At 35.0% G+C, this 13,775-nt stretch overlaps 1 protein-coding gene across 5 annotated transcripts; it reads right to left on the reverse strand.

Annotated features, from left to right (window-relative positions):
* Positions 1-1,641: 1,641 nt before the first annotated feature.
* Positions 1,642-13,666, reverse strand: LOC106881355 (uncharacterized). Of its 5 annotated transcripts, none has more exons than XM_089354903.1 (2): positions 13,550-13,666; positions 1,642-8,501 (listed from the first exon to the last, which is right to left on the reverse strand). In XM_089354903.1, exon 2 carries the CDS (start codon positions 7,738-7,740, stop codon positions 6,505-6,507), a length of 1,236 nt encoding a protein of 411 aa, XP_089211029.1. In that variant the 5' UTR covers positions 7,741-8,501; positions 13,550-13,666; the 3' UTR covers positions 1,642-6,504. The 5 variants fall into 5 exon arrangements, with proteins under 5 accessions (XP_089211029.1, XP_052825266.1, XP_052825271.1 ...); XM_052969306.2 differs by lacking the exon at positions 13,550-13,666 and adding an exon at positions 12,831-13,205; XM_052969311.2 differs by lacking the exon at positions 13,550-13,666 and adding an exon at positions 12,524-12,812.
* Positions 13,667-13,775: the final 109 nt, after the last annotated feature.

A 13,775-nucleotide genomic window follows, 5' to 3' on the forward strand; every position in this document is an offset into this window, starting at 1 on the left:
ACCTTCATATGCTGGTGTCAGCATGAGCCAACATCCACCTTTTGGTCCTAACAGTTGTTTATTCATCCTAGCACATTGGTGTCAAAAGATATGTCATCTTTCAGATCAACTGGTTAGAGCACCTTCATCACCAAACGTGTTAACATAACCTCCATTAAGACCAATCAATGCATTAGACCTGGCCAACTCAAATTACATTGCCGGCCACTTTAATCACAGAAAGTTTTTTGAGGGCCACTTGTACACTGACAGAATTGAAAGCATTCTGCTTTTGCATGCTACTATTATAATAATGAATGAATGATTGTTGATTCAACATGAAATATTATCATTGCAAAAACAGTAGTATCTTCCTTTTTTACTTTTTATTACAATCTTTGATTTTTGATAAAATTTAAATAAATCCATTTCAAGAAAGTATCAAGTGGACCGTAAGATGTCTGCAGGCTGCATGCGGCCCACGGGCCTCAGGTCGGCCAGCCCTGCATTAGACAGATGTTATATTAACAGGCACCTCTAGCTAGAGAGGAAGATGAGCTAAACGGATAGGACCATGATACCTGTTCTAAGATCTCCCCAAATTAGTTATATAAATGTTAATTTGTTGATATAATTACAAAATCACTTCAGACACCTTATATAGAAAGTTTCGTTCTGGACACACATGGAAAATATTAGCACCTATCCTCTAGATCAAGCTTGTTTACAGATTGATCAAACCTGGTCATTACCACAATGGTATCTCATAATACGTGTACTTCAGTTTCTCTACCAGTGGCCAAGGAAACTAGGTAGGAATGACATGTACAACAACCAGCTCATTTCATGTACATACTTCATGTGGCAGAAACATTCACTTTCTAAAAGCAAGCATAGACTGCTTTTTTTTTTTTTTTTTTCTATAAGCAACAACCTAGGAAGTTATTAATATAATGAATACTCATGTTACAATATTCAAAATAATTCTACAAATTAGAAGCTTGATTTTGTCAACAACTGGCATCAATAGACGTATCTTTGTGAGCATCTTTCAGAACAACCAACTGATGCAACAGCCATCCATCTAGATGCACTGGTGCCGACAAACATACCCTCATAATCATCTTTATCAGTTAGCTAGTACACATATTTTATCAACAGATGTTATGATATCACCACCATTTGGACAAATCAGCAATCAAGGCCAACAATATCTTGATAGTACCTCTGGTTACATAGGGTATTCATATGTAAAGGGTACAGGCTATTTGTAAGAAATTCTAGCTCAACAGCTACACAAAGAAACAATACAGTGTACCTGGCCTTTTCATAGCCAACTGTTTTCACCAAAAGTGCATTATGCATACTTTATTTCCTCCACTCGTCATCACTGAAATGTTCATTTTCTCACGCTTGCATAGGTCAGACAGAATTTGCTGAGGCAGATTTTCTACAAGTGGATGTTCTTCCTGTTGTCAACCCTCACCTGTTTTTCAGCAAAGTAATATTTCCCCATGTTGAATGTTTTCATAAAGGACTTGAAATGAGAGACGACTTGCTTGTACAATGGTGAGACTCATGACTATCCTGTGATGTCAAGACAAGAGGCTACAAGCACCACACACACATAATATACATAAATTAAGAAAAGGGAGGTAGTCAGAATTTTGGATAATTATTTATTAGTGCTTTCATCTCATTCATTTACAAGATTCATCAGATATGATTTTTTACAGAAAAGCCATGACTTTTTATATAAATCTGGAAGAGAATGTTCTTTTATCTATGTGTGTGTACAAGCATGTGTGTGTAGTGAATTTTTGGGAGGTTTGGTTAGAGGGAGAAAAAAAGAAAAGAAATACAAGACATAAAGGACAGGAGAGAAAAGAAAGCAAAAAGAGACAAGCAAAAAAAAAAAAGGAAAGAAAGAAAGGGGTCCTTTATTGTATTTTCATGGTCAGTCATTTCACAGCTGTTTGAAGTTAATGATATTTCATGATGTCAATGTTTGTTTTAGTTATTGTCTTTCTCTGTGCCTGCATATGTATGTGTGTGGCAAATTTTTTTGAGGTTTGGTTAGAGGGAGAGAAAAAGGGGAAAAAGGAAAAAGAAAGAGTGAGAAAGGGGCTCCCAGTATGGTTTAAATTATATTGTATTCATATGGTCAGCTTGTTGAAGTTAATGACAATTCAAGATGTCAGTTTTGAAAGTATCTCTCTATATACACACACATAATATATAATGCAATATATATACATACACATCCATTCACCCTTCCACACACACACATGACTACATTATACATGCATATATACATATATATATATACACATACACACACACCTGTATGCAAGGTGTTTTGAATGTTAGTTGAGGATTGAAAAAGTGATTCATAATAGCAAGTATGGATGCAGTTACAATTATAAAGTATGAAAAAAATCCAAACAGTCCAAACTAGATTTAAAATATAAACATACACTCGCTCCAATGTTGATTAATCTTACACAAAAATGAAACGCTTGGTAAGGGTCAAAAGCAAGTATTCAAGTACTTACTTTTGATTATTTCACACAAACCATGTGTAACTTCAACCACATTTTCTGCAAAAATTAGTCAGGTACAGTACTTGTATGAGTTAACTATGTAAAATGACGTCCACAACTTGTTCCATTTTAGCAAGTGTCCACATATTCTTGCTATAAATATTGACCAATATTTTGGAATCCAGTAACCTGAATTTTTTTTAATGTTTAATTTGGGTCAGAATTTGTTTGGTAAAATGAAGTTCCATTGTCTTCCAGTACTTTGGATTATTCCTTGAGCATTTGTAGAAGGGAATGATCTTGAATTTGCTGTCTCCACATATTTCCAGATGTTTACTTAGTAAACACAGCAATGTTATTTGGCACACTGCCTTATGAAAGTCACTGCTAGCTCTCACTGCACACACAACCATGTGCCACCATCTGTTGGAATGCTACAGAACTAATCCAGGAATTGTTTGATACCAGCTTGTATGTATTGAGAAGACCCATCAAGAAAGTGAAATTGTAGTCATGGCCAATGCCAGTGTTGCATATCTGGCACCTATGCTTGTGGCACGTAAAAAGCACCCTTCAAACTTTGGGCTTCACAGAGGCAGTGACAAGTGACTGAGACTTTTGGCATGTGAGATCGTAGTCGTGGCTATTGCTAGCGTTTTGTAATTGGCATGTAAAAAGCACTCACTACACTCTTGGAAGGGCATCCAACAGTAGAAACTGTGCCGAATCAGATTGAAACCTGGTGCAGCTCCCCAGCTTACCAGTTTTCAGTCAAACTGCCCAACCCATGCCAGCATGGAAAACAGATGTTAAATGATGATGTTGATGATGATGATGATGTATGACATGCTTCTTTCAGTTTCTGCCCACCAAATCTACAAGGCTTTAATCAGATTGGAACTATAGTAGAAAAAACACTTAGTCAGAGTGCCATGTAATGGCACCTTGAGTGTCTTCTACTATGTATACAAATGCATGTGTGTGTGTGTGTGTGTGTGTGTGTAACTCATCAACAAAATTACAGAATGCTGTTGATTTTCATCTTGCTGACATTCACAGCTTGAGTTTGCATCTAACATTTATCTTTCTGCACATATTATTTCTGTGTGTTATTCTCTTGATGTCAAAATCGAAACCACATGTTGTTTTAATATCTATAATGCTTGATATAGCTTCTTACAGCTGCATAGCTCTATTGATCAGCAGAGAATCTAAATAAGGCCATTGTTAAATGTTATTTTAGACTGATTCTACAATTCTTTAAAAGTAGAATAATTTTAACAAAACATTCTTTAGAAACAACTTGATGGATTTTATCAAACAAACAAAAAAGTTTAAATGTCACAAGGATAAATCGTACTAATAACTTGGTTCCAAAAATTTAAAAAGGATTCTTCACCAAACTTCTGAATCTGCATAAAATTAGCAGGTAGTCTTTGATAAGATCATAGAAGCTCATAATCGACACAGTGGGGCCCCAGTCCCCACTACTACTTTGTTCTTCTCCCAGTGTAGTGTTTGTGGGCTGGTCAGTTTTGACACTAACTCCTAATCTACCTCTTTATCTGTTCAGCCCTTTAGCATTCAGATTACTCTGTCAAATGTAATGCTTATTTAAATTAATCATACATTACCTTGTAGCTTTGAGATTTTGATGATGTGATTGGTTATTTTTAGAATGACATTGTAGAGTAGGTGTGAGAAGCTGAATCCAGCCAGTTTGAACATAAAGCATATAGAGTATTTGAGCCAGATATGGCTGGTTAAATGTTAAAGGGTTAGCCTTTCAGTAGAAAGTATTTGATGGTTAAATCTCAGCAGAATATTGATTCTAGTCAATGACCGTACAATTGCTTCTAATCTTGAGCTCACATATGATTATTTCCTCATGAAACCTTCAGGTGGACCAGCAGCTGAGCACTTCAAACAGAACAAGTGAGAATTTGGCTAAGCTTTTAAAAAATCCCCAACAACTTAGTTTTGAATTGAATTGTTACACAGTACTACAATTCCCTGTAGTAGTTCTTCAACAGTAGAGTCAAATTTTGGCACAAGGCCAGCAATTTCAGGGGAGGGGTAAGTCGATTAGATCAACCCCAGTGTTCAACTGGTATTTATTTTACAAACCTCAGAGGAATTTGAACTCAGAACATAAGGATGGAAAAAAAACGCTGCTAAGCATTTCACCCAGCATGCTAATCATTATACCAGATCATCGCCTTAGCAGTTCTTCATATTACCCGTCATTGAGAACAGCACCATAATTTTCACATTATGTCAGCATTGGTAACAAGCTGTAAAGTTTCGACCATTGTATTTTGCAAATGAGAATGATTTTGATTATTCACTACTATATTTCAGAGATAAAGGTGCACAAGTTGTATGCACATAATTAATAAACTTTACCACAAAGTGTATATCCTTAGATTTTAGCTGACACTGCATCTATCTACAAATTAAAATGATTAAATACATGAGACAGTTGTAAACACCTGTCATGTTTATACAGCCTCACCATAGGCAGAAAAAAAAGAAGGATCAATTGGACAATCATTTCAAGTGACTTTACACTATCTCATCAACAACCATATACTCTACATTAATTACCATTGTGAAATTGTATTTAACCTTTTAGCATTCAGATTATGCTATCAAATGTAATGCTTATTTACACACATTGTTTTGAATTAATCATGCATTATATTATAGTTATGGAATTTTGATGACATAACTGTTGATTTTTTAACGATGATATTATAGGGTTGGTGTGAGAAACCACATCTGGCCTGTTTGAAAGTGAAATATTTGGGGCAGATATGGCTGGTTTAAATGCTAAAGGGTCAAAGCCATTCCTGTTAGGTTTATAGCTAAATTAGGTACACTGATTTTCAACTGTTAGATCTCTTTAGGCAAATGTGTTAAATTACGAATGGTGCTTAAATGATGAAGAAAAGTGGTAATTCTGGGTCACACTGTCTGAGGTTGAGTGAAGGGACATTGTCAGAGTAGGTGGTCTTGTTTTGGAGTGGATGGATGGATGGATGGATGGATGGGTGGGTGGATAGATAATGTTTGGTGGTGAGATTAGTGAAATGGAGAACGTAAGTGCTGAAAGCATTTTGCTCTGCTAAATGCAAATGTAGAAGTAAACAAGAACATACTGCTTACAGAGTTATAATGATCAAGCAATCTTGGCAGAGAGATTTTTGGTAAGGTGCCACAAGGATTGGCTGCAAGTTGGAAGGTGAGTTTCAAGGCAGTATGGTAAACAACAATATTTTTTCAAATAAGGATGATAGTCTTGCATGCATAACAGTAATAGATAAAAGCCAACTGATTGAGATAAGCAGGTGATTTCTCTATATATCATAGGCAGCGTTCTTTACATTGTTACAGTAGAAGTAGATGTGACACATTTGGGTGATACAAGCTTTGGTTATGTGAGGGTAGTGCTTTGTTGTCTGAAATGGGTAAGAGCTGAAGCACATATTCTGCCAGAGACACCCCAAAAAAAAAAAAAAAATTGCAGTGGATGCTCTAATTGCTTAGCCAACTTGAAGTGCTATAGTTTTTGAAAAGTGGTGACAATTGGAAAGTATGAGGATGTCTAGTGGATAGCCATGATGAAAGTGTTCAAATAATCTAATAAGTGCAGAAACTTCAGAATATATTTATGATATAACTATTTGTAAAAAAAAAAACATTTAGCCACAGATCTCATAGATATGGTTTGCTTCTTGTCTGTGATTATGTAAGATATTTTGATTTAGAAAATGATTTGTCATAGATATATAAATGTTTTTTCTCCTGTTTCATTATGTTCATGGCTAGATAAATAACTTCTGTGAGATAATCTATTACATTATAAACAATGACATTCCTCGTCTGAGTATTATAATGGTAAGGTAAATGATTACTTTGTCAGTAGAAGTTCCTGTGAATTGAAAAACACATCACTTTGGAAGATAACATATTGCAAATATCAGTAACTAGTTTCATCTCCTGTATGAATAAGCCTGTGTTTGGTTACCTGAAATTTATAAGAGAATGATTTACCACAGATATCACAGCTATGAGGCTTCTCTCCTGTATGAATGCGTTTGTGTCTAGTTACATGATTTCTTTCAGAAAAGAATTTACCACAGATATCACAGCTATATGGCCTCTCTCCCGTATGAGTATGTTGGTGTGTAGTTAAATGACCACTTTGAGAAAAAGATTTATTACATATAGTACACTGATATGGTTTCTCTCCTGTATGAATACGTACATGTTTAGTTAAATGACTACTCTCAGAGAATGACTTGCTACATATATCACACTTATATGGCTTCTCTCCTGTATGAATACGTATGTGTGCAATCAAAATATATCTCTGGGCAAATGATTCACTACAGATGTTACAGTGGTATGGCTTTTCTCCTCCATGAACAAATTTGTGTGAAGTCAAGTTACTTTTCCGAGAAAACGATTTATCACACATGTCACAGGAATATGGCTTCTCTCCAGTATGAACCCGTTTGTGTTTAGTTACTTGGTGCGTATCTGTGAAGGATTTACCACAAATGTCACAGCGGTACGGCTTCTCTCCTGTATGTACGTAATGGTGTGTAGTTAAGTGACATTTTTGAGAAAAAGATTTATCACAGATATCACAGTGATATGGTTTCTCTCCTGTATGAATACGTTTGTGCTGGATTGTTTGGCTTTTATCAGTGAATGCTTTATCACAGATATCACACTGATATGGTTTCTTACCTGTATGAGTATATTTATGTCTATTTAAACTACCTCTTTGAGAGTACGTTTTCCCACAGACATCACAATGAAACCGATTTTTCGCTACATGAATAAACTTATGCGCTGTTAAAACACTTTTTTGAGAGAATGATTTACTACAAATATCACAGGTATATGGTTTTTCTCCTGTGTGAATCCGTTTGTGCGTAATTAAATCACATCTCTGAGAGAAAGATTTACTGCAGGCAAAGCAACTATATGGCTTTTCTTCTGAATGAATATATTTGTGTCGGGTTACCTGGCCCGTGTCAGAGAACGTTTTACCACAGATTTCACAAGCGTATGGCTTCTCTCCCGTGTGAATATAATTGTGTGTAGTTAAGTGGCTTTTGCGAGAAAATGATTTACCACAGATTTCACAAAGATACGGTTTCTCTTTTGTGTGAACAAGAATTTGTTGAGATAACAAACTGCTCATAGTGAATCTTCAACTACAACTGTAGTATTGTTGCCTCAGTAACATGATGTTTTTACAATTGTCTTCAGCCTCTAATTACAAAACTTAATATTTTATAACTTTTTCGTTTTCAGCTTGAAATTTATATAATTTCTTCATCAAAAGTTTCAATAGCTATCACAACACAAAAATATTTTCCTTTTTTTTCTTTAATCTTTCCACAATATTTCTTCCAATATATATTTCTAAGACCAGTTATTTTTGTCAAATTCTGAAAAGGTTATAGAATGCCACGATAATTGTTCCAAGACAATTAATTAGGATAGAATTCTTTTGTAATAAAATGCCAGAAAGTAAAGAAATCGCTAAAATAGTTTACTTGCTAGCATAGATCCAAATATGAAAAGTCATTTAAATATTCTTAGTTTAATCTCTGTACAAAATTATCCAGTACATATGTTGCCGTAGCTATGAAAAATGATGATTAAATTCAATCAAGATATATTCCACAATATTTGTCAAGGGAGGGGGAATCTTGGCAGAAAAAAAATTATCATTTCTTTTCAATGGAGGATGATTGTGGAAAATGAAGGTTTAATACAAATGTGTGTGAAATTTGGAAGCGAAATCTTAGAAAACTGTGTCTTGAAGAGGTGAGAAAAGACTAAGATGGCTGGTTATATATTAACAAACCTATGTGCGCTTCATGGAGTTTTCTTTTCATTTTCAAAAATTGAATGTATTAATGCATCAGAAGAGAAAAATCGTTCTGTCCATGTCCCCTGAAATAAATAAACAATATAATATATACTACATAATTTAATAAAGAGATACAAAAAAAATCTCTCCTAAAAATTCAGGCTATTAAATATTATCTCTTTCTTTATTGCCCACAAGGGGCTAAACATAGAGGCGACAAACAAGGACAGACAGAGGGATTAAGTCGATTACATCGACTCCAGTGCATAACTGGTACTTAATTTATCGACCCCCGAAAGGATGAAAGGCAAAGTCGACCTCAGCGGAATTTGAACTCAGAACGTAACGGCAGATGAAATACCGCTAACCATTTCGCCCGGCATGCTAACGATTCTGCCAGCTCGCCTTCAGGCTATTAAATATTATCAACAGGCACAAGCATGGTTGTGTGATAAGAAGCTTGCTTCCCAACCAGATGGTTTTGGGTTCAGTCCTACTGCAAGGCACTTTGGACAAGTGTCTTCTGCTATAGCCTCAGGCCGACCAAAGCCTTGTGAGTGGATTTGATAGACGGAAACTGAAAGAAGCCCATGCTAACCAATTTTTACTCCATAAGATGATGCAACAGTATAAAATGATGATGCAAGACTTGCAATGTAATGGTTTCAAGCAGGTAGGAAAAAAAAATAACGAGAAATCAGAAATTACTCATCTTACCATAGATACCAATTTTGCCCTACCACTAATTTTTATGAAATTTTTCTATAAATGTCCTTCAAAGTGTGTAGATTACTATTATTATATCGGAATTTAATATGGAAAAAGAAAATTTGGCAGACTCGTACACATACAAACTGACACACATCACAATTTCTTTTCGAAATTTCAAGTTTCATTTTATATATGGTGAAGCAATCAGGAAAAATAGAACTCAAAAAGGAGTATAATGTATATTTCTACTAATATTTAACAGAAACAACAGAGTGACTTGAGGGCCGAGAGTTTCGTTGGAACGTTCCAACGCACGAAACTCTCGGCCCTTGAATCACTGTTGCTTTTGTTAAATATTAATGTGTGTGTGTGTGTGTGTGTGTATGCGCACGAGCCCACCATTTAAAATTAAAAAAAATTTTTTTATCAGATTAAATCCCAATATAATCGTAATCTATAAGCTCTGAAAGGAATTTGTAGAAAATTTCATTAAAAAAACTTACCCATTTTTCTCAAAGTTACAAGGAAACAAAGCCAACTCATGTGAAATTTCCTCGGGGAAAAAATTCACCACAAATTCCCATAATCGGAATCTACATCGTCTGAAGCGTATTTGTAGAAAACTTAATTAAAAATTTATCCATTTTCCCAGAAGTCATGAAGCAACAAATTCGGTGGGGCACACTTGTATAGGTATGCCGACCAGCTTGCCAACTTATAAATTCTTCTCAGCTGGATGTGAAAAAATAGGTTAGAGTTTTGACATACAAAAATGCTCACAGTACAGCAAGTGTATGATCGTTCAAACGCAGCGGGGAAATAAATAAATTTCGCGGTTACTAAACAGATACCAGCCAAAGACCGGGAAAATAAAACTGGGCCCATTACACTCAAAGAACAGCGTGTTCTTATAATTAGGAACTTAAAAACTTTGAACTTAGCAAAAAGAATTATGCTGCGAGGAGGGAAAGGCACAATGAGTAAGATTTTTGACTTTGAGAAAGAAAATATGGTACTACTAAAGCAGCGCGGACCCGAACGCGCAGTCGCGCGTCCGCGCTAGCTAGTCGTGAGTGGTCGATCCTAACCCTAACCCTAAACACGTATTCATTTGCACACGCGGATTAGGGATAGGGTTAGGGACAGGGTTACGGTTAGGATCGACCACTCATGACTAGCTAGCGCGGACGCGCTGCTTTAGTAGTACCGAAAATATTTGGTTAATATTTACAATATAACGCGGAAAGGAAATTAAAAAAATAGTGCAACGGGTGTAAAAAAATGCTTAGGAAATGAATATGAAAGCAAAAATGCGCGGAAAGCAACGGGGGTGAGGAGAGGACTTAGGAAAATTCACAAGAGCGAGTTTTTCCCTCAACTTTTAGGAAAACCATTTTCTTAAAAGTTATGAGGGAAAACTCGGATCTTGTGAATTTTCCGAAGTCCACCCCCACCCCCACCCCGTTGTTTTCCGCGCATTTTTGTTTTCATATTCATTTCCTAAGCATTTTTTTTTACACCCGTTGCACTATTTTTTTTTTTTTACTTCGTTTCCGGGTAGTAATTGTAAACATGACCCAAATATTTTTATACAAATGTTTACTACATTACAAAGACAAAATCAGCTAAATAAATTATTTTTTTCTAAACGTATTAAAAACACCATAACATATTCAGAACACTATTTCAGCAAAAAATTATCTTCGTTCTCTTTGAGCATATAAAAAATAAATTTAGCTAAGGTAAAATTGCCTCTTCAATTGTCTACAAAAAAAAAAAAGAAACTTATGCACATATCAATATCCATCCTTAGATAACAGGGATGAGAGAAATACAACAAAAATTTTAAATATCTAGGTCAAATGAAAGAGCACCGTGTTAAAATGACACGTGATATGAAATTAAATCCCGACTACATAGAATATTCTCTAAACAGTGGTTCCCAGCCTGGGGTCGGTAAAGATAGTACGGTCTAGATATTAAGCGATAGTACTAGGAGTCCGTAAACTAAATTCAAAATTTCGCATATATATATATATATATATATATATATATATATATATATATATTAATACATACATAAGGATAAGCATATTAAAAGGGGAAAACTCAAATAAAAGGGTTGGAAGCCACTATTCTATCGCTTCAAGATCCACTGGAGTAACTTGATATATTTACGCACCACGCAATTAATTATTGAAATTAGTTATTACTAATTTCTCCCCAGGAAGACTTAGGGGGGGGGGATTACCAAATTAGACATTAGTGTGTGCGTGAGGAAATTGACTAGGAATCCAACAGAGAAGAATATTGTTATACACCAAAAATTATCCATATATTTTATTAGCAACCTCAATTACAATCGGGTTAAAGTTGAGGAAAAATTTTAAGAAAGAAAAAAAGTATCTAACACCTGAATATGTTCCAAACTCTCTCGACTTGAACAACAACCATCCTGGCCAATTTTTAATTCCGAAAGATGATGCAACAGTACAAAATAATGATGCAATACTTGTAATGTAACCGTTTCAAACAGGGTGGGAGAAAATAAGGGGAAATCAAAAATTACTGAATTTGCTTCCTACACTCCAATATATTTCTTTTTAGACTTTACACGAAGGCCTTTCTTCTGCTACAGTTTGAATATAAATTTTTTCACTGATGACAAAACTTTCGGGTAGCAAAATGAGGTGTTTTTACGGCATTTTTGGCTTTGAGACAAAATATATTTTTTACAAATGTTCACTATCTTACAAAAACTAAGCAAGTGGCCTATCTTAAATGCACTAAAGCATTATAACATAATCAGGTCACTATTTCAGGAAATTATCGCCGTTGTCTTTGAGCATGTAAAAGACAAATTTGGTTATGGCAAAATGAGCAAGACAAGATAATTCAAAAATTAGCCGCTTCAGTTCTCCGGAAAACAGACTCATACACATCAATATCCATTTCTAGACATCAGAAAGATCGGAAATGTAAAAACAAATTGAAATATCTAGGTCAAATGAAAGAGGATCAGGGGAAAATGGTACATATGAAATTAACGAAACTCGACTAAAAAAAACAAAACAAAATACTAACATAAAATATTCTACAGCTTTTTCCCGATCTGCTGGAGTGTCCTCTCCGTGATATATTTAAACGCCATGCAGTTAAAGAGATAAATTATTGAAATAAACCATTACTCATTTTACCCCATTTTAGACATTTTTGAAACTTGAAAATTGTCAAATTAGACATTAGAGTGGGAAAAGAATTGACTTAGAATCAAACAGAGAAAAGGATACTGATTGGTAAACACTAAGAGTAATCTATATATTTTATTAGTAACCCCGATTACAATCGGATCAAAGTTGAGGAAAAATTTCTTGAAAAATTAGGACCTACCAACCTGACTGTTCTAGACTCCCTCAACTTCAACAACTATGCTGACCAATTCCTAAATATAATGTAACAAAATACAAAAATGATGATGCAATATTTGCAATGTAATAATTTCAAAACTTGTAAAGAAAAAATAACGAGAAAACGGAGGTTACTCATTTTGCCCCATTACTAATTCCATTCCCCATCAGTCAAATATCAAGCGTTACCTTCATGCATATTCCGCGCTTTCTTTTATTTTAAGCTTTCAGTTAACTTCCTTTGGCAACAGACATAATTAAAACATTAGATAGACTATAAACAACAATACTTACAAATCAATGTATTCCGTATTCCGAATCTGGTAAAAACAGTAATAGCCTGCGTATTGTCAGAGGCCACGAGAGCAAACTAAGCTTTCACCACTCACAACGTCCTGATCGTGAATGTCCATATAACAACAAAATCATAAAGGGAATATCATTAATGGTTTTTGCAGTGCCATTTGCACTCGATCTCTCCATAAATGTACAGAACATCTGATTAACCGTGCGAAGCTCTGGTAAACGTTAAGATACTAATTACAATGACCTATAAAGGGATTTAACTCGATTTTTCACTCAGAGAGAAAGAGAGACAGACAGAAAGAGAGACAGACAGAAAGAGAGACAGACAGAGAGAGAGTCTCCTCTCCTTATAAATTAGTCTTTGAAGTGAAATAAATTCTTAGCGTCACAAGAAAAGGGCTTATTTTCTGTCAGTTGTCAATGCAGTTAAGTCTGTCTATTATCTTTTACTTGTTCAGTCACTGGACTGCGGCCATGCTGGAGTATCTCTGTGAAGGGTTTAGTTTAACAAATCGACCCTGTACTTACATTTTCAAAATCTGGTACTTATTCTATCGGTCGTTTTTTGCCATGCCTCTAATTTACAAGGAAGTTAAACTTCTTACCACACAGCCATACCTGCGTTAGAATTAGTGAAAAACTACTACAAATAACAATAACAAACACGTCAATTAACGAGGGGTAATAATGGATTGTTTCGTATTTACCTTTCTGTAATAAATTGGCTAGTTAATTACTTAGGGTAATTACATATACAGTCACTTCGATTGCTTGTCTGTCCAGTCAACAAAGAAGCCGATAGGCAGTTGTTCGATTGCTAGAAATAGCAGCTAACTTCCCACAACTGTGAATGAAAGCTTAAAAGTCTTACAATAAAAGATAAATATACGTCGGACATCAGTGTTCTAGATAGGTATAAAGAAGAATTGTGAT

Source organism: Octopus bimaculoides, chromosome 7 (assembly GCF_046866305.1).
Source record: "Octopus bimaculoides isolate indiv1 chromosome 7, ASM4686630v1, whole genome shotgun sequence".
Classification (NCBI taxonomy): Eukaryota; Metazoa; Mollusca; class Cephalopoda; order Octopoda; family Octopodidae; genus Octopus; species Octopus bimaculoides.

Excerpts from the sequence above, each read along its gene's own strand:
- LOC106881355 (XM_089354903.1), bottom strand. The coding sequence starts at position 7,740 with ATGAGCAGTTTGTTATCTCAACAAATTCTTGTTCACACAAAAGAGAAA.